The sequence below is a fragment of the Chaetodon trifascialis genome, chromosome 20, assembly GCF_039877785.1.
Source record: "Chaetodon trifascialis isolate fChaTrf1 chromosome 20, fChaTrf1.hap1, whole genome shotgun sequence".
Lineage (NCBI taxonomy): Eukaryota > Metazoa > Chordata > Actinopteri > Chaetodontiformes > Chaetodontidae > Chaetodon > Chaetodon trifascialis.
This window is the reverse complement of record NC_092075.1, coordinates 14391840-14412082: the sequence shown is the minus strand read 5'-3', so window position 1 is coordinate 14412082 and position 20243 is coordinate 14391840. Positions and strand designations below refer to the sequence as shown.

The 20243-nt window shown below is 43.6% G+C and overlaps 2 protein-coding genes across 5 annotated transcripts in view; both read left to right on the top strand.

The window, feature by feature from the left end:
* Positions 1-10217, top strand: part of palm2akap2 (PALM2 and AKAP2 fusion) — a 79208-nt gene extending 68991 nt beyond the window's left edge. For 2 of the 4 annotated variants that reach the window (XM_070988319.1, XM_070988323.1), the window contains 8 exons: positions 655-876; positions 1122-1484; positions 2319-2417; positions 2516-2617; positions 2739-4179; positions 4407-4585; positions 5986-6024; positions 7086-10217. In XM_070988319.1, coding sequence (XP_070844420.1) covers positions 655-876; positions 1122-1484; positions 2319-2417; positions 2516-2617; positions 2739-4179; positions 4407-4585; positions 5986-6024; positions 7086-7208 — 2568 coding nt within the window. In that variant the 3' untranslated portion in view covers positions 7209-10217. The remainder of the gene's footprint in view (positions 1-654; positions 877-1121; positions 1485-2318; positions 2418-2515; positions 2618-2738; positions 4180-4406; positions 4586-5985; positions 6025-7085) is intronic. The other 2 variants (XM_070988320.1, XM_070988322.1) reach the window with 2 other exon arrangements.
* On the top strand, positions 10217-20160 carry LOC139348338 (solute carrier family 46 member 2). Its single transcript, XM_070988324.1, has 7 exons — positions 10217-11460; positions 11743-11913; positions 12800-13018; positions 13142-13313; positions 15607-15690; positions 18219-18375; positions 18689-20160. The coding sequence occupies exons 1-7, from the start codon at positions 10981-10983 to the stop codon at positions 18744-18746; spliced, it is 1341 nt and encodes a 446-aa protein (XP_070844425.1). The 5' UTR covers positions 10217-10980; the 3' UTR covers positions 18747-20160.
* The last annotated feature ends 83 nt before the right edge of the window (positions 20161-20243 follow it).

The window sequence follows — 20243 nt, the reverse complement described above, 5'->3', positions numbered from 1 at the left end:
AATGTGTGTAACAGACTTGAAATATTTAAGCTGCTGAACCTGAAGTATCTTTGCTGACTCCTTTGCCTTTAGACGAATTTTATGCTGAAAAGGTATGATTTTAAACTGTCAGGTAGGACCATCTGACTCTTTAATCATATGAAAATAAGCACAGTTTTAATAGACGCATGCAGCATTTCTCTTAAAAACTGTAAAATGAATTATTTACCTGTAGTCTAATAAAGCACAAAATGACATGTGAGGCAGGAAGAATTATTGTATTTGAATTATTTGCCAAGTATTCAGCATAATGTGAAGGTCTTTAAACAAAGCCCTGATAGTTTTCAGCACTGTGGAGGGTGGTAATGTTTCTGGTCAGTCCTGAAGCAGCGGCATATGAGTCTGAGCCCCCTAGTGGTGAGAACTAGCCATAACACCCTCCTGCTGCTGCAGAGGTTTAACCTAACACACTTTACTACTGCAATGCAGACAGACACATTTATGCGTGTGATGTGTGGCTGTATGAGGCATGTGTGTTTTATTAGAGATCAGGCGTCTGACAGGTTGTCTTTTAATTCTCACTTTCAGCAAACATTGTCTTTCTGAAAGCGATCGTGACACAGCGCACATGCAGTGCCTCTGAACCTCGTGCCTTTTCTTTGTTTGCTGACGCAGAAATCGTGGCGGGCAGCCGAGGATGTCAGTGACACAATACCAAGAGAGCGAGCCCTGAAGAGCGTCAGTTTCCAGGAATCAGTCAGCATTATCACTGACAGGCCTGCAACCATGGAACTGGAGAGCCAGCAGATCCAACATGGCTGCCTCAGCAGCCCCAGTAACCGAGCCCACAGTGCAGTTGGTGTGAAAGTGGAGACTCCTGACAGCGAGGTGGTGCAGGTATGCAGCTTGTCTTAAGAAGACCCAGCTCAAATATTTCAGTTTCTTGTCTTATTTTCTCTGGAATGGAGCAGATATCAACACCAGGAACAGTCTAATTGAACATAATTTGAGTGTCATGTACTACAATTGTCATTTATTGTGTGTCTCAGCGTGATCATATTAGAATAATAGGAAAGGTTTGTTGAACATTATAGTATAATAGCTGTACACAACAGCACTTTGATTATCTGCTGTGCCTACAGGAGATACGTTACTTGGACCAGGTTTTAGATGCTGCCTCAGAAACACCCACCAATGGAAACTCGTCCCCATCAGAACACACCAGACCAATTAGCATCGACGGAAACTCTCCCTCTGTCTGTGTGTCGGCCTCCTCTCCTGTCAATCACCAGTCAATTGTTGTGGAAGGGCAGCGACAAACCACATTCCTCCACCATGAGGACTCTGCCGTGAGGACCAACGGGCACGTGCAGGGAGAGGAGTCGGGGCGCGGCGGGGCCAGGTTTGAGCTGAGAGCGTTTCAGGAGGAGAAACGGCCAGCGAAGCTCTTCACCCCCGGAGAAGAGCAGCAGGTCAGGGTGACGAGGAGACGACCCACAGAGGAGGTAAACGGCTGTTAGATAATGTATCAGCTGTAACAGATACATCACTCAGACACACAGTAACAAAAACAACACAGCGGTTCTGTTACTGTGATTCCAGGCTCAGTCTCTGTATTGTTAAAAGTAATAAGAGTTGTGGGAAAAGTCCCCTCAAGTGCACCAGAACATTACAGGATTCTTGAGTAAGTCCTATCAAATGAACATCATGTAAAAAAGTATAAGTGAAGGTTTACTCGAAGGCAATAAACTCTGTTTGACTCAAAAGGTAAACCTTTAAAGTCAGGCGGTGATTATTGTCTTTTGTCCACAAAAACTGCTTTGTTGCATTGGACTTGATTAAAAAAGCAGCTTACTTTTGACATCTAAAAATGAAATGTTAACCATGATGAAAAGGATTTTTCTCAAAGAGGGTTTTGAGAATCCAGCCTCAGTACTAGTATACAGCTCTGAAAAATCTGAAAATGAATGGAAATAGCATGAGGTCACTATTTGAGTGAAAAATAGTACAAACTTTAGATCAAATTATGAAATGACAGTCTAAGAAGGAAGGAATTTTGAAATTGAAAGTGTGTCATTTCCTGGAAAACAAGGTCATTTTCTGTTGAGTCATACTGTTCATGGCTGACTCAAGGGCAACTCAAGTGTTTGGCAAGGCAATGGAAAGCCTTATTTCACCTGCCAGCAGGCCTCACTGAACTGTGCTGACAGGCGCTGGTATCTTATCCAGCTGTGAGCTAACGTGTCATGAAAAGCTAATGCTAATGAAAAATTATTGTGAATTTTCTGTGCATCTTCATATTCTTTACTCTTCTTCACCCGGTTTGTTCCTCCTGCCAGGTTCAGGAGCTGGAGCGTGAACGTCAGGAGCTGATCAAAGACCAGGCAGTAAAGAAAAACCCCGGGATCGCCCAGCGCTGGTGGAACCCTCCTCAGGAGGTAGCCTCACGTTTAATCTCTGTTTTCAGTTTGAACTCCTCTGACCTCCTGACAAACTGATTGAGTCGTTCTTTTGTTGGTCTGTTCATCCATTCAAGGTGCCTTTGGAAGAACAGCTGGATGCAGAGCAGCTTGAGTCTCTCAGGAAATATCAGGAGAGGAAACAGCAGAAACACAATCACACTTATGCGTTCACACAGGTAACACACACAGGCAGCATAGCATTATGCAGCAATGCAGATGAGACTTTGCATCTTATTTTTGTTTTCTCCTAACGCTCTCCTCTGTATTCTGTCCTGCCAACTCTGTTTTCATCCACAGGTGTCAGGTCCTGCCACAGTGGTGACCTTTGACCCAGAGCTAAACAGGAAGGTGGACATTGTGGAGGAGCAGATCGACTTCTCCTCTGCCAGGAAGCAGTTTCTGCAAGGGGAGGCGACCAAGAGGGATGTGGCTCCTCACATTTACTCTGCCAAACCCTTTTCGAAATCAATAACCAGGGGCAGCCAGGGGAGCAGTGACATTGTTGCAGAAACTGGAGAAACTCGCGTGACCTGGTCTGATGAAGGTCTGGCAGAAGAATTCACTTGTGCACGAGCTGTAATGACAATCCTGCGTGAGGAGGAAGAAGGGAAGGGTCATTTCCATCCGTCTTTTCACCCAGAGGAGTCTGACTCAGGGTTAGACGAGTTATCTGTCCGTTCTCAGGACACTACTGTGTTTAGCTTGGATAATGTTTCCGACAGCGGGGCCTCACTACCACCTACCCCATTACCACTTACACCGGTGTCACCGCCTACCCCCCAGCCCACTACACCAGTCAATGGGCAGAGCGGTGGATGTCCAACAGAAGACGACCTGGAGTACCATGCAGGGGTACTTGTCCAAAATGCCATCCAAAATGCCCTGGCGGCTCAGAATGGAGATGAGTGGCAGCCAACTGACTTCAATTCTTCACAGCTGAGCACCCCTGTGTCTCCATCCTCAGCTTCTACAAGTAGCCCAGTGCCAGTTTCTTCCTCTCCTGTGTCTTCTGGTGGAGCTCCCAGTCTCCAGTCACCTGTGTCCTCCAGTCCTGCTCCATCCAACCTGTCCCCTCAGCCAGACAGACGGCCAGAGGTGAGAGTTGTCTCCCAAGAGAAGCCTTCAGAGCAGCAGCAGCCATCCAGTCCAGCACAGCAGCCACAGCTCCAGACGCCTTCTCCGCCTCCTTCTCAGCCCATCTCTCCACCACAGAGACCCAAAAATGGAGGCCCCAGGATCAAAATCCAATCCTCTTACGCTAGAGCGCTCGCCTCCTCGGCCCCTGCTCCGGCTCCGGCTCTGGCTCCGGCCCCTGTCGCAGCAGCTCCAGTTCCAAGGCCAACCCCAGTCTACCGTCCCCCTTCACCTCCGAGCCCAGAGAAACCAGAGTTCAGCTACTTCAGCAAATACTCGGAGGCGGCCGAGCTGCGTAGCACGGCAGCCGCAGCACGAGCCCCCGAGGTGGAGCCCGCCAGCGGCCCGTTCCGCCTGCGCTCCAAGAAGCAGAGAACTTTGTCAATGATTGAGGAAGAGATCCGAGCAGCTCAGCAGAGGGAGGAGGAGCTGAAGAAACAGAGGGAGACGCAGCCTGTTGTGATCGCCCGCTCCAGCAACACCTCCAGCAGCAGTCATGGTCATGGGAGGACGGGGATGCGGCAGACCACTATATCCCCAGCAGATAAGATGAAGAGCAACAGCCTGCCAGCCAGACTCACACTGACAGCGAGGACAGCACCAGGTTAGTGAGCAGTATGCAGGGTGGTTCCCATAGCTCCCTGTAAGGGACATCTGGTTCTATGTGGTTGTTCTTTCATTGAAAGGTACCGTCGTAGTTTATTTTCTCTTGGTTAGGGGTTAAAGTTAGGATGTACATACCAGTTCTAATATATGAAAAAATAACTTGGTGGGATCACGTCCATTGAACAAACCCGTGTCCAACTCCTCGTGTTTGTCTGTGATGTGCAGGAAAGATTGAGAAGGTGCGGCCTGTACCGCCTGTCTCACCCTCACCTTCAGAAGGAGCCCTGTCTGACGCCGGCAGCGAGGACTCTGGAGGATCACGACCCAAAAACTTCATGCAGACGCTTATGGAAGACTATGAAACCCACAAGGTGAAGAGGAGGGAGAAACTGGAGGACAACAGTGTAAGTATTTAAAAAGAAGACTGTATAAACTACGATCAGAGCTGTCAACCATACATTACTGCCACGACAAGACGCAACAAATGCATTTTTTATGGGTTCGCACAGATATTACTTTTAGTGACCAGCAGCTAGTACAATCCTCTTGGTGCTAAAACAAAAAAAAAATCTTACTCCAGATAAATGCTGAGAGAAATTGTGAGTGAAAGTAGCAGAAAGATGATCACAGCTGATCACACGTAACACGCTCGTTTGAATCTTGTGGTTCATTGGGATTTATTAATGTCAACATGGTTGAGTGCTTCCATCCATGGCCTGTGGGCATGAGCAAATACTGTACAACACCAAAGGGAATTTCCCAGCCTAGAGCAGGAAATGAAACTGAAAGTAAGGCACAGACGCTTGGGGATTTCTGTCCTGACTACATCTTATCTCACTTTTTTGTGTCTGTGTACGTCTTTTTAACACCAGGCTCCTTCTGGCAGTGTGTCATTGTTTAGAATTAGGTATTTCTTGAGAGGAAGTATTGAGTTCTGGCAGACCAACTTGTCTGTGAAGGGCTTCAAAGAATAATTCTGTTGCAAAATGGCTTACAGGATGGAAAAAAAGTTTCATAACCAGAACATGAACAGTTTCACTTCTCTTTCATATGAGAAGATAATCCATTATGAATTCCACAGTGGGATCATTTCAAGTGTTAGAGCAGCAAAGGGGACAGACTAATAGTAAGAATCATCAGGGAAAAAATATGATAAATAAGCACAGACATGGGCTGCACGGTGGCGCAGCAGGTAGTGCGCGTGCCTCACAGCAAGAAGGTTGCCGGTTCGATCCCCGGGTCAGGCGGGGCCTTTCTGTGTGAAGTTTGCATGTTCTTCCCGTGCATGCGTGGGTTCTCTCCGGGTACTCCGGCTTCCTCCCACAGACCAAAAACATGCTCATTAGGTTAATTGATGACTCTAAATTGTCCATAGGTGTGAGTGTGAGTGTGAATGTTTGTTTGTCATTACATGTGGCCCTGCAATCGGCTGGCAACCGGTTCAGGGTGTACCCTGCCTCTCGCCCATTGTAGCTGGGATAGGCTCCAGCCCCCCGCAACCCCGAAAGGGATAGGCGGTATAGATAATGGATGGATGGAAGCACAGACATAAGACAGACATTATTACACATAGGAAATATTGATATTGCCCAGTTTATTATGCACTTCCACATGTGAGGGCAATATTACATTACAGCCACTAACAGACGGCATTTCATTCATAGTTATCGTGCATTTCTCAAGACATTGAACTGAATTTACTGTGAGCATGCAGAAGGGTTGTTGTTGTTGATCTTCTTGTCCCATGATGACATCTCATGTGTTGACTATGTGTACTGTTGCTTCTCTCCTGCTGGTCGGTCAGTATGCCCGTTTGTTGCTGGCTCATGAGGTAACCAACGAGGTACCTGTTGCACCCCAAACCTGTTCACTCCATAACTGCCTTTACGGACAGACCTGGGTCAGACTAAAGTGACAAAGTCATGCATTCCTGAGCGTACTATTTGGAAGGTTCCTGTAAAGCTTGAAGACTTGCATCCCATTATGCTTTTATAGATCAAGACATCCTGGGTCGCTGTGATTTCAGTTCAACTAAATATAAAGTTCCTGAATTCAGATGAGTCAGAGTGGAGATTTCCACCGGCAATCATGTTTCTTCTTCTCCATTAAATGTAGATGAGCCAACAGTAAGAAACACAAAGCATGTCACTTCACATGTGAAGTGTGTTATTTTTGTTTAAACCCCACACTGGGTGGATTCTGTGAAGGAACCCTAAAAAGGTGTTATATCTGGTCCCAGGTCTGCTTGTGGTCTCACTGCCTTACTGTTCTGTTCTGTGGTGTTGGTGCTGCATGTGCTTGTCAATGGATTTGGTGTGACCTTTGACCCCACCTCACCCATCCACCCACCCATCGACTGGAGGTTATAGTAACATAGAAAGCCTGAAGCTTGACGAGGGCTCAGTGTGGTGGAAATCATCACTGTTATCGTACAGACCTAAACAAAGCACCTCCACACCCACAAACTACGCCACCTTCTCTGGATTCCTGCTCATGAAGAAATCTGCCCTGTGTGTGAAGATGTGCTTATGTGTTTAGAAGTGTGTGTGTGTGTCCTGGCATGAGTGCGTGAGAGGGACGGTGATCAGAGAACACAAAATATGGAACAAGCCTTGTGTTTAAGCATGAAAGTTTCCCTGAAATGGAGTAAAATGACTTCTATTGTCAGATACTGGAGGCGCGCTTCATTTGGCTTCACCACAGGATGGTTTAGCCAAGCGCTCCCTCAGTTCTTGATGCTCACTGCATGCCATGATAAAGTCACTGTGGTGTGTTTTCTTTGTGTGATGTTGTTGGCAGTATATCCCTTGAGCTGGAGAAAAGCATGGGTTCTGTCAGGCTCGTGCCATCCACGACATTTCTCCGACTGTGCATGTATCTGATAGGCTGTCTGGTGATTGACAGGTTCTGGAGGCCACTCGTGTCACCAGGAGGAAAAGCGACATGGCATTGAAGTGGGAAGCCGGTATCTACGCTAACGAGGATGGAGAGGAAGAAGAAGAGGAGGAGGAGGAGGAGGAGGAGTAAATGTCTCCTTTCAGGGAGTGGAGAGGAGGAGGTTGCAGAGACTGAAGGAAAAATGTAGGAGAAGAAGAGGAGGACAAGGAAGCGAAGGACAAAGGAGAGGGGGAGGAAACAGTATTTATTTTACTAATAGTATTGTGATGATCACATGACCCACTGGCTTGACCAGTGGGGCTTGTTGAAGAGATGCATCAAGTTGTGGTGTTTGAACCTGAGGGTTGAGGGTGCAGCAGAATGTGGGGTGACTGAGTACGTGAGAGACATTTCAAGTGATGAGGTGAGTTTGGAGAGGAAAAGATCTGTGAGACACTTTGAGATGGTTCTTTGGTGGTTTCAGAGCGCTGTTCAGAAGTGTATTTAGGATCAAAGGTTTTACTAGTTGGTAGACGCTGAATGACTTCAATATTCATAGGATGTTTTATTTACCTTTTTTAAAAAAAAAAAAAATTGAAATATGGGCTGAAATCTAAAGCTTTTATTTTGACAGGGTGCCTGACACTTATTGATGATGGTTTTAGCAGTGGGTGCTTGATAATAATAACCCCAATCATCTTGAGAATGCGTGGAAAGGTTTTCACCACCAACAGGAAAAAAAAAAAGATGCAGAAGACAGGAAAGTGTGTGCAGAGTGAATAGCAAGAAATGTCTGACTGAAAGTTGTCCAAGAAAGGAGGAAAAGCGAGGCTTAATCGCACAAAACGGACATGACTTCTGTAATTCACAATCATTTTACCTGGATTTGATGATGCGCCGCAGCTCAGATATAACACACATATGACATGTCTGGTGGGAGCTATCACAGTCCTTGCAAGCATCTGCTTTAAAGTGCCGTGTGGGGGGGTCAGCGTCCCTTAACTGTTGAACGCTAGTGAGGAAATTTGAGAAAAAAAAACTAGTATCAAGGTTCAACTTTGCCTTAGAATAGTCAGTAATTGTCGGGATGCACGCTTGTATGATGTATTTTATCTTCTCCTATTCTGTATTACTACAGTTTCAGTCAATGTTAGATACCATATGAAACCACATTAGATAGAAAGTTTGTCTATAGAGCACTATTCTTCAGAGATTTCCTGTCTGTAAAGTGCAGTGAGGTCAGCGAGGAGGAGACGGGGGGCAGAGGGAGGCTAAATGCAGGTCATGTTTGCGTCACTTCAGTCAGTGTGTGTGTGTTAATTAAAGGGCTGGGTCGGGGGTTTTATATTCTAAAAGCAATCACTTATTTTACCTTTCCTGGCTACGCCGCTTTGTTGACCTGTGCTTTCTGATGTAAGCAGTTGTTTCATGTATTATACTGAGGTAGGACTGTGTATTTGATATATGATCTTGTATGTTGAGATTCCAGTGGGGCAACTGTTGTGTGTCTACTATACCTTGCTAGCTGAGGATATAAAGTTTGATGAGAAATATTGAAAAAAAAAGCTTTTTATAAGAAGTTGTTATACCAAAACAGAATGTAGTTATTTAGTCAGCCTACGCTCCTAAGTCTATTTAAGAAGTACTGATCGTGCGCATGACGTTACACTCCTTTCCTAACCTGAAACAAGCACACAAGCAAGGCAAGTGACTATCAGTAGAAAGGCTCATCGCGAGGCTGCAACAACAGGCTGGACTTCTGTGCAGAGGAGGTTCACGAGGATTGTTAGTTGGTTTTTTTTGTTTTTTTTTTGGCTAAATATATTATGAGCTTTCATTTGTGGGACGGTGTGATTTTCTGTTTTTGTTAAATGAGCGCAATACAGGCCTTTGTGAGTGTGATGATACTGTGGATTCATGTCCAGGTGTAGAAAACAAGGTTCAGCTTTCAAGCTGAAAACGCAATCAGAGAAGAATCCCGACATTAAAGGACCGCCATCAAACAAGAACTCAAAGTAGAAATGTGTCAGTGTGGCTGTGAGAACTGCATTTTTGAACCACTTTCACTGAAAAGGAGCAAAATGATTCTGCGTTTCAGGCGTGTTTATTGAAGCCTTTGAGATGTTTTTGTTGTCAGGATGTGAGAAAGGTTTTCTTGTAACCCACAGGTCTCACTTTGAATCACGTCTGCTAGCGTGGCCTGTTCAAGTGTCCTTCAGCGAGGCAGTGGCTCAAAGCCTCGGCTGAATGACTGAAATATAAACACACACTGAGGCGAACTTGCACAAAATAAAAGAGTCGTCACATACTAAACAGTGCCACTAACTCCACCAACCAGAAGCAAAAACCAAGGACTCGTGCCTCTGTTTTTTTGTCCCCCGCCGAAACAAAAAACCCACATTGGTTCCAATGAATCCTCCTTGTTCCTGTTTTAATGCACGGCAAATAATATATGAATTAAGAGAAGTATTTAGGGACTTTTCATGAGATGTTGTGGTGCAGCAGACAGTGTGCCACATGAGCGCTGGCATTACTGGTATGTTGATGCATTTTCAGGTGAGAGATATTAGATTTTTAAAGGAAACATGAGCTTAAACAGACTTCTTTCAGGCTGGATGATAGATACAGAATCTTCGTCATGGAGCATAGTTTTACAGTGGCCTCTGTGTCTAAGCTTTATTCACAGCAAGATCTCAGTTTTAAGCAACAAAAGCAAACGGCTACTCCCCTACTGTACTGTCATAAAACTGTTATTGCACACACACACCACAAAATCATTTTGAGTTCTCATTAAATTCACTATAATGCTTCTGAAATGACACCAGACATCATGCACACGCAGAGGAGATATGTGTGACTTATTATTATTATTATGCTTTTGTTGTTTGAATTCATGATGCAGAGATGATTTATTTATCATTTTTAAATGCCGACAGCTTGTTTTTCGCCTGCAGAAGCGCCCGAGCGTCAGCGTGGGACTCACACTGTCTGTGTGTGACAAAGCAAATCGTATTATACCGTATAACCTCTGTTCCTATGTTAACCACTTGTAACGCTCATACTCTGCTTTGTTATTTTATTGCATCATGTAAGGCTCACAGTTATACACCTACTATACATATTACGAATATTTTCTCATTAAAAACAAAACCTGTACATGTGGGATCTCAGAGTGCTTCATTCACGTATGTTTTAACCTGTCTCACTGCACTGCACCTGAATGCACCTTCAGCTTAAAACATCAGATGCTGGATCTTCCCTTTATTTCACTGAATAAACTGAATCTCTTTGGCTTTTTTTTTCTTGGACTATTGGACAAAACAAGCAATTTGACAGACTAAACAACCAAGCAATTAGTTGGAAAAGCAGCCGCTAATGAAATGAGTTGCAGATGTGGTCCAGCTTCCTGACAGTTGATTTAAAATGTGTTTAGACGTGAAACAAGTGGCGGCAAAGACTCATAAATATACAAAACTGTCATGTTGTTTTTTTCTGAATACCACAGAGACCAAAAGAATTAACTACTGGTCTGATCAGATATTTCACTTTCCCTGCTGAGTTATTCTGTTCAGCAAAGTGTGTAGCTGTGGAAAAATACAGGCAAACAGATGACAGCCTCTTTGAGATGAAGCAATAAGTCGACTGGGTTGAGGTTGAGGAGACGGTGATTTCTCATATCCCTCACACACACTCACACGAACACACCTTTTAGTTTCATCACTGGCCGATGATCACATGTGGTGGGAGGGGTTCAAGTTTCCTCCCTCCGCTTCATTTTCAAACTGACAGCCGAAAAAAAGAAGTCAGACGCGTCTGAATAAAACCAGAAGAAGTTGAGCTGCCTCTGTTGACTTCTGCAGCTCCTCGCGTTTGGTGTGATTGTAACTAAGTCTCAGTGAGTCTCAGTGGAGAGGGTCCCATCATGGTCCTGCCGAGTCTGTGCCTAAAAGCCTCCGCGGTGCTTTGGCAGATCGAGCCGATACTCGTGATGGAGCAGCTGGGCAGCACTCTGTACGACACCGCCCTGCAGATGGTGGTCAAGGACCGGTGTGCCAACGCCACATACCCCGATGGCCACCTCTCCCGGGAGGACAGCCAGCAGAAAGCCATGTCGGACTTCTACATGATCTACAACCTCATCATTCGGCTGACTCCCATCCTGCCCGCGCTGCTCCTGGCCAGGTTAGGCGACCGCGGCTGGAGGAAAGTCCCCATTGTGGTGCCCCTGAGCGGGTACCTGCTGTGCAGGCTCGGCCTGCTCCTGGTGGTCGTCTTCCGCCTCCCGCTGGAGGTGATGTTCGGCGCCGCGGTTGTCTTCGGGCTGTCCGGCGGCTTCTGCACCTTCTGGCCCGCCGTGATGACGCTGGCGTCGCTCGGCTCAACGACCACTGACCGGTCCAAGGTCAGTGTTTGCGGGGGTGCTGCTTTAGTGATTATGTCTGGAAAAGCTGCGTTATAAGCAAATTATATCATAAGTAGCTGAATCATAATTGAGCGCTGTTTACTTCATCTACACCACGTTGGAAAAAAGCATGCACATTATTGCTTTAAACCTAACCAAGAATAACAGAAAAGCTGCTGAATACAAAACAACTCATTTAAACACTGAAATTCATTTTCTTGAAGTTGTAAGCACACGAGGTCCACTTTAAAAATAGGCGCTGTGTGTTCATGCCCCATGCAGGCGATGATGAGGGTGGAGCTGCTGTATGGGTCGGTAGGTCTGGTGGGCAGCCTGGTGTCAGGTCATCTGTTCCTGCTGTACAGCTCCAGTTTGGGAAATGGGACCATCCTGCTCATTGTGAGCACACTGCTGCACCTGCTCAGCCTGTTACACTCCATATTCCTGCTGCAGGTCAGTGTGTGTGTGAGTGTGTAAGATTTCACATTAGGTACACTGTACGGCTGTGTGCTTGGATTTTTGTGTTTCTGCAGGCTAGATTGGCCAGAGTATTGGTATCTGTCATAATTATTTAAATAAACAGTATGTTAGAGATGCTAGATTTACTCATTTTAGATTTGATCATCTAATCTGATTATTGGGATAAACTACTCTTTTCTTAAAGTGACAGTTTCAAGCCTGTTTGGAAAAGATAAGATTAGTCACTTTCTGCACATTTCTAAAAATGCATGTCATCATTTAAAAGTTGCTGCAATACTGTTCCCAGTATTGAAAATGCCTCCGTACGTGACTGCGTGCACTGATCGCATATCACACAGTTTATTAGCCCAAAAGCAGGATACACCTGCATGCAACATGACAGGTTTTTCCTTACTCACTTACTTCTTCTTCACCGCTCTAAAACAGCGGCCTACACAGCAAGTTGCATTGTGTTGCTACTGGCAAATAAAGTTTTAGATCAGCAGAACTAAGCCGGGCCATGCAGCAATGATAGCAATCATATCACATCCATATGAGGTATATAGCTGTTAAAAATAAATAAATAATATACTATGTATACACAGTATATATATGTGTGTTTATTTGTTATTTTATTGAGGTCAAGGTTAACTGTGCACTGCAATGCCATAATATATCTGAAACTTTATATTCTAACAGCTAATATCTCACCTGAGTCTGAAACTGATTCGCTGTTGTCACTCAACCTTGCCCCACATTTGAAAATATTTTCAAGAGATAATACCAGACAAGCTGTATGTCCTGTGATTGTAATGGGCGACGCAGGGGTATCACATCAGCTCGTGAAGATGTTAAATGTGTGCCTCCGTCTTAATTCAAGGTGAAACAAGTGCCCAGCCCAGAGCCAGAGGAGGAGGACTGCCACGTCCTCTCTGACTCCTCCAGTGATGTCCCGGTGGAGGCTCCTGCTGGGATAAACATGGTGAATGTGGTTCTGCTCTTTGCAGCTGCAATGCTGTATGACGTTGCAGTGGGTGGAGCCATAGAAATATTGGGTGTCTTCGTGATGAAAGAGCCACTCAGCTGGACTGCCACTCAGGTGATGTTTGCATGTTTGTTGGTATTTGGGACTTGTCTAACTGTGGATCATGTATGCATGGTGTGTTATTATTCTCAGTATAGCGTATATTCATCTTGTCTGTATTCATTTCACTTCCTCCAGGTGGGTTATGGGAACGCCGCAGGCTGCACGATTTTCCTCACCAGCTTCCTTGGCGTCATCGTGTTTCGCCGCTGCGTCAGCGACGCGATGCTCATCCTGATCGGCATGCTGTCGTTCGCCTTGGGAATTTTCTTCATGTCCTTCGTCACAGCGACCTACATGTTCTACCTCGGTAAGACTGAGCATCTCAAGAACGAGACACAGTTTGTTGCGGTGGTGGAATGTAACTAAGTCCTTTTACTCAAGCACAGTACTACTTTCAATGCATTCCACTTTCTACTCCTACTCCACTGCATCTAAGAGGGAAATGTTGTGTTCTTTCTTACAAACCAAACAATCAGTCGACTGATGGAGAAACAATCAGCAGATTAATCTATAATGAAAATAAACCTATGCAAAATATAGCAGTAAAATCCTGCTTTTACATGAATGCATGAGTAATCGAATGGTGCAATAGTATGAATACATGTATAGTCACAGGAGACATTTTTTGTAACGAGTACTTTTACTTTTAATACTTAAAGTACATTTTCCTAATGTACATATTCTTTGCTTATTATACTCAGTTCCCGCGTACCCACTTAACAAAATACAACTGAAATGTACTCATCTGTCATCTCATTCTTTTTCTTATCAATTAACCTGTCAATTACTTTTTGATTAATCGTTTAGTCTGCAAACTGGGGGGGCTCAAAGTGACATCTTCAGATTCCTAGTTTTGTCCAACAGTCCAAAACCGAAAGATAATCAATTTGCAGTAATACGAAATGGAGAAAAGAACAATTCTCCCCAAATGTGTGAAGCTGGAACCAGTATTTTTGCTCAATAAGTGATTTCAACAATCAGTTGATGACTAAAATTTTGAATTTTCTGTTGATCACTCAATCACCCAGCACCAGTGAGAAACTTAGATGCATGTGTCAAAAACATTTTTCACTGAGCTATTTTTGTTTCCAGTGTGGCCTTGTGTTGGCAGCAGACACTGGTCATTGTGGGTTAACTGACAGCACAGTTCCACAGAATGGAAGTCGCCTTCTTTCAGTGTGCCTTGATGGTTCAGCAGTCTGATCTAAAGTGTAAATAAAAGACATGAGAGCAGCCTTGTCATTTTCATTGTTGGTTTTCCAGGTTTGACTCCACAGAAGAATGAGGAAGTGAATTCATGTTATCTGTGTCTAAAGTCAAGCTGTCCAGGTCCTTACTTCTTGCCTTACGTCTTGCAACAGGGTCAATGACAAATCTAGGTTATCAGCACAAATTATGGAAAAAGTAGGAACCAAAACAAGGAACTGAGAAGTAGCAGATGACCTGCCAATCTTATTTTTCATCAGGCTACACTGGAATATCTTTGTGTCCATATTGTATCTGTGTGGTAGCAAAACAACCAGCTGAGATGAACAACCAGTTACAGTGTCTGTATATTGTCGTCAGTATTTCATGCAAAAATATAATTCATTATATTTCTGCATGAAATACTGAGAAAGTATCAGACTGGTAGTTAACTGCATTAATAAATTATCCATTGGCACTAAGTTGACTCCTCAGTGACTTCATCTTGACAGAAGCCGCACAAATCAATAAATTATATCTGGAAAAAAAAATCAAGCTTTTTACCAGAATAACTAGTTAGTTAGTAACTAGAATGATGTCTTGTTTTTAGACATATAATTAATCTAAAATATTAATTTGACTGAAGTGATTAAAAGTGACTTAAAGGAAAGCACAAACATGAAGCTCCTGCTAGCAGCCTGCCAGCTAATTTAGCTTAGCCAGACTACTTCTTGGCAGCTAGCGAGGACTCCAAGAAATTACTGACCATGGCCAGGAAATAGTCCAGTACATAACCCACCTCATTGTTAAACTATTGTTTTAAAACTTTTATTTTAGTATAGATTAAACAAATAAGACACAACATGTTAATAGTTACAGAGCTACGCTAGCTGTTTCCAGTCTTTGAGGTACATTAAGGTAGCTGGCTGTTAGCGATAGCTTAGAGACAAGCTAGCTTCATGTTAACCGTACGGTTTCAACGCTCTCTTTTTTAACATGGTCTTCATCTTTAGCGCTCAGCTCCATCACATGCAGTTCTTTTTCTTCAGTTAGCCTACGACCCCCGATCCCAAAAAAGCTGGACCACTGTGTAAGATTAATTGTAATTTCAAACCAAGCAGAAATAGCAAACACGTCATTTTCAAGGAGTGGAAGGTGGAAACAAAAGCAGACATTCATGTCTGAGTATCACAGATTAGAGTATTACCACAAAGGACTGATTGTTTAGATGATGTGGGTGAGATAATATGAAACCAGCTCCATTAGAGGCCTGACACATATCCTGCCGAAGAGAGAAAATAGCAGCTGCATGATGGTGGAGGTGGTGGGGGTGAGGTGCGGTGTATTGAAAGGCATTGTGGACAGAGAGAGGAAATATAGAGGAAATAAATTAATCTGTTTTCATTTCTCTGCAGCTCGCTCACTCAACCTGTTTGCTCTCATCCCGATGCCCACTATCAGATCACTGCTCTCACAGCAGGTCCCAGCATCCTCATGTGGTGAGTATATAACCTCTGTGTGTGTGTGTGTGTGTGTGTGTGTGTGTGTGTGTGTGTGTGTGTGTGTGTGTGTGTGTGTGTAGGTGTGTGTGTGTGTGTGTGTGTGTGTGTGTGTGTGTGTGTGTGTGTGTGTGTGTAGGTGTAAAGATAAGTAACAGTAACAGGACAGATAATTGAACAGTTAAAGCAATTACATACACAGCAGCGTTATGCAAACACATGCTGCTGATGGTTTAATTTGACAATGAAAGTAAGAAATATGGAGAGTATATGGGACAGCACTTGGCTTTATAACTTAAAGTTGTTAATGGCTGCTGCTAACAGTTTTAGATTATGAAAGGGTCCGTTCACCTTCAATATAAGAAGAAAAAAAGTTAATTTACCTCCACTGTTTTTAGGGGGACCATTTCTTTGGAAGAAAGTAGTTCCAAAGTTACTGCACAGGCCTCAGCAAGGTCTGTGCAGCAACTGGGAATTTGTTGCTGGAAAGAGATTTTGCCATTCAATTACATGTCATTTTTCAATGCAGTTAATTTGCCTCCATTGTATTTGGGTGGTGGAAGAGACCGATATCTCAAAACGACATAAAACAAGAGCTCTCTGCAGTGTCTGCTAATCGAGGCTCAAATTGTGATTTTTAGCGATATAGATAACATTTAACATTTCACGTTTTTGTCATTTGGGTGAACTCATAATTCATTTAACTGTATAAAATCAGTGTTGCATGCATAAATAACGGAAAAATAAAATGAAAACAAGTCAAAACATTTCTTTTATTCAACCTTTTCCCTCACAATATAAATCAAAACCCTACTAAATCAGTTACACCCGGCTTGATTATTTCGTTGCCTTGTTGATGGAACGGGCATTCACATGCAGGAGCATTGTAACGCTGCCAGTGACGCAGATCAGATAAAAGTGCAGGATCAGAGTGTGTATACATGAGCACAAGGGGAAGTGTGTAAAAGGGATGACGTCATGACATTTCCTAAAAGTTGACTTTGCAAGGTCATGGACAGGCCAGGAAAAAAAAACACTGACCTGATAATTAGTCAGTTCAACTTCAGGGATATCAGTCTGTCCAAGTGACTCTGATTGTGACTGAGTCACACCTGCTTTGGTGCAAATGAAAGTGACAACAGGTGCAGGGAGAGGCAAAAGCAACCCAGCTCTCACAAAGGGAAAGGCTTTGCATGTGGTGGCCACAAACAGTTGCTCTCTCCTTATCTGACTGATTCTTCTCTAGTTTTGAGTTCTGTTAGTGCCCTTGTCACTACCGGTAGCATGAGGCAGTACCTGCAGCCCAGTCAGGTTGCACAGGTAGTCCAGCTCCTCCAGGATGGCACATCCATACGTGCGTTCGCAAGAAAGTTTGCTGTGTCTCCCAGCACAGTCTCAAGAGCATTTAGGAGATACAAGGAGAGCTGGCCAGGGCTGTGGAGGGGCATCAACCCAGTAGCAGGACCAGGTATCTGCTCCTTTGTGCGAGGAGGAACAGGAGGAGCACTGCCAGAGCCTTAAAACATGACCTCCAGCAGGCTGCTGGTGTGCATTTTTCTGACCAAACTGTCAGAAACAGACTCCCTGAGGGTGGCATGTAATCATTTGCTCCAGATACTCCAGTGTTTTTGATCAGACAAGATGTCTGTCTGATCAAAAAGCAGAATTTGGGAAGTGCTCAGACACTGACATGCCTTACTACCTCCCAAAAGTCAACTCCCAAACATTGTGAATAGCTACTTAAATGCACTTTAATTGAAGTACAAGGCGTGCAAACACTTCACAGCAGAATCCAATGTGTTGGCCCCTGACCTGAGAAAGTTTCAGCACCTCAGAGCTTGTTGCTCATAGACTTTCATACAGCCACCATCCCTTTTAAGTCTTTGGCTCTTATCTTTTGTGTGTGTGTGTGTGTGTGTGTGTGTGTGTGTGTGTGTGTGTGTGTGTGTGTGTGTGTGTGTGTGTGTGTGTGTGTGTGTGTGTGTGTGTGTGTGTGTGTGTGTGTGTGTGTGTGTGTGTGTGCGCGCACAGTGTCTTGCAACTGTTAGCCAGGTATGCACACATGGGGGAGTGGTGTGTACTGGAAACCTGCAGTCAGGCTGGTTTCTGCTAAAGAGATGACGCATCATAAAGAGCCAGTTCTGCCACTGGCTGGAACTGGCTCTCTCTCTCTCTCTCTCTCACACACACACACACACACACAGACTGGGTTCGGTGATGATTACAGAAGCAGGTTATTCATTGTCAAGGTTTTTCTTGTGTGTTTGCTTTGACATGACATCTTTTTGAGAAGTCAGTGCAGTGCAAACACAAACACTGGCAGGCCCAAACCCTGTTCCCGTATATACACACACACGTGGAAATCATAAGATATATATCAATCTTCTTATCTCACTCTCAACGAGGAAGCAAATAAGCATATTTCCTGAAAATATCTTCTCTCTTCAAAGAAAACGTACATGTACATTTTCTCTTGGAACTGTCTGTGCTTCTCATTTCTCTGACCCGTCTGTCCTCCTTCCCATCAGGCATCACTCTCACCTCCCTGCAGCTGTCTCTGAAGTTTGCCGGTCTGGCGTACATCCCTACCTTCACTAAGATCTACCAGGGAACCCTGGACTGGTTCCCAGGCTTCGTCTTCATGCTGTCCAGCATCTTCACAGTACTGGGAATGATCCCCATCAGGTGGGGTGTGGACAATACTGTTTAATGGTGCTGGCAGTGCTAATAATTGACCTGTTTCCAATTCTTTTCCATGAGATTTGTATTTATTTTCGATCAAAAAATGTAGAAAAGCATGCTGGTTTTTTTTGGATATTTTGATAAATCTGGGTGAAAACCACTTTAACCCAATCTGTATCATTTTAAAACCTGTATATTCAAACTAATATATCTTGAAAACATCTACTGTCTCTACATGCTCTATGTCCTATGTTGATAGGGCTTAAGACCAGGAATGAAAAGCAGATTTAAAACATTTCCTTTCCTCTCCCTCCAGCATCGTCGGCTGTAGATTACCTCGGAGGCATCAGTACGAGAGGATTCAGGGAGACTGATGGCAGCCAACCTGACCACCGGTAGTTATGGAGCGTCGGTACGAGGTATACGGGAACTGAGGCTTGAAATGAGTAAAAGGAGAACAGTGCCTTTAATCTGACTTCCTCTAATGTTAAAATGACAGACTTTTCAGGGGAGTCGCAGTTCCTACATGCTCTGGCTGTCACCTGAGGAACAGACAGCAGGTTTTATGTTTAAAAGAGCATTTTATATTAAAAACATCAATTATCTGTGCAGGCTTATACCTGCAGACATAACTGCGTGAAAAAAATCACAACCAATTTTGCCAAAAAGTTGAACTTTTGAGCAAACTGCTTCCAAACAACTGAAGCCATGTCCATAACAACACACCCAGGGTGATGTCAACATGATGTTGGTGTGTCACTGAATGTGTCAGACATGAAAAACCCCTCGAGAGCAGAACATAAAAGAAGCAAGAATGAGAAAGGACTAGTTTCTTGTTGTGGATGTGGATCACTTTCAGTTTTCAGCCGTAAATATCAAACACATTTGACACATGGAGACTAGACTGATGCAGTAACCATCCATCTGCTGATATATGCAGTCCATGAGGAGTTTACTTTGTTTATATTTCTCCTTTGGGCTGAGTGCTTTGTAGTATTTTATTCCATGATGTGTAAACCTGCAGTGTGTCATGCATAGACTTTGTTGCTGACTTGTAGATTCATTAACTGGCAAGTAGTGTGACCAAAAATCAAACCTTACATGCCAGCTCTTGTCTTCCAAAATCAAACTGCTTTAAACTTAAAACTCGACATAGATGCACTTTATGGTATGAGTTATATGGTATGATATATGAGTTACATGCTGACTTCTGATCATGCAGGTCAGGAGAGGCTGAAGAAATTGTATAAAAATGACGTTTTTCGATATTAGTGTTTTTCATTTTTTTCCACTGTTGTGATATTTTTATTTCAGTGTTTAGTCACTATTTTTCAAGACATTACATGTTCACTCATTGCTGCATTTTATCATGTTCTTTCTATTCACTTATCTTAATAGCCGTTACTTTTAAAAGGTGTGTGTTTGGTCAGTTAATTTAGCATTTGGTTGTAAAGCACTTTTAACTGCACTAACCAATTTGAAAGGTTATATACAGTATAATATGAGTCTGACAGGCCTGGATGTACACTGCAACTTGACTGGTTGCCGGATGGATACAAGCACAAGGTGGTCATTCTAGTTTTCTATAATTCTATGCATTCATTTTCAGGTGATTACACCTAAGGTACAATGTGCGTTTTTGTAAAGGTTAGAATGGAAAAATGGAAAATATTGGCTGTTACTGTCAAAAAAGGTGTGTATGTGTGTGCGTGCATGTGTATATGTATATATATATTTTATATATGAATTTCACTTTAATGCTGCAAATAAAGATGTTTAAAACATTTCAAAGGTTTTTAATTATTAGTATTGCATTTTAAGAATCATCTATTTTTTGTTATATCCTTGTAAGGTCATTATTGCTCTGTGTA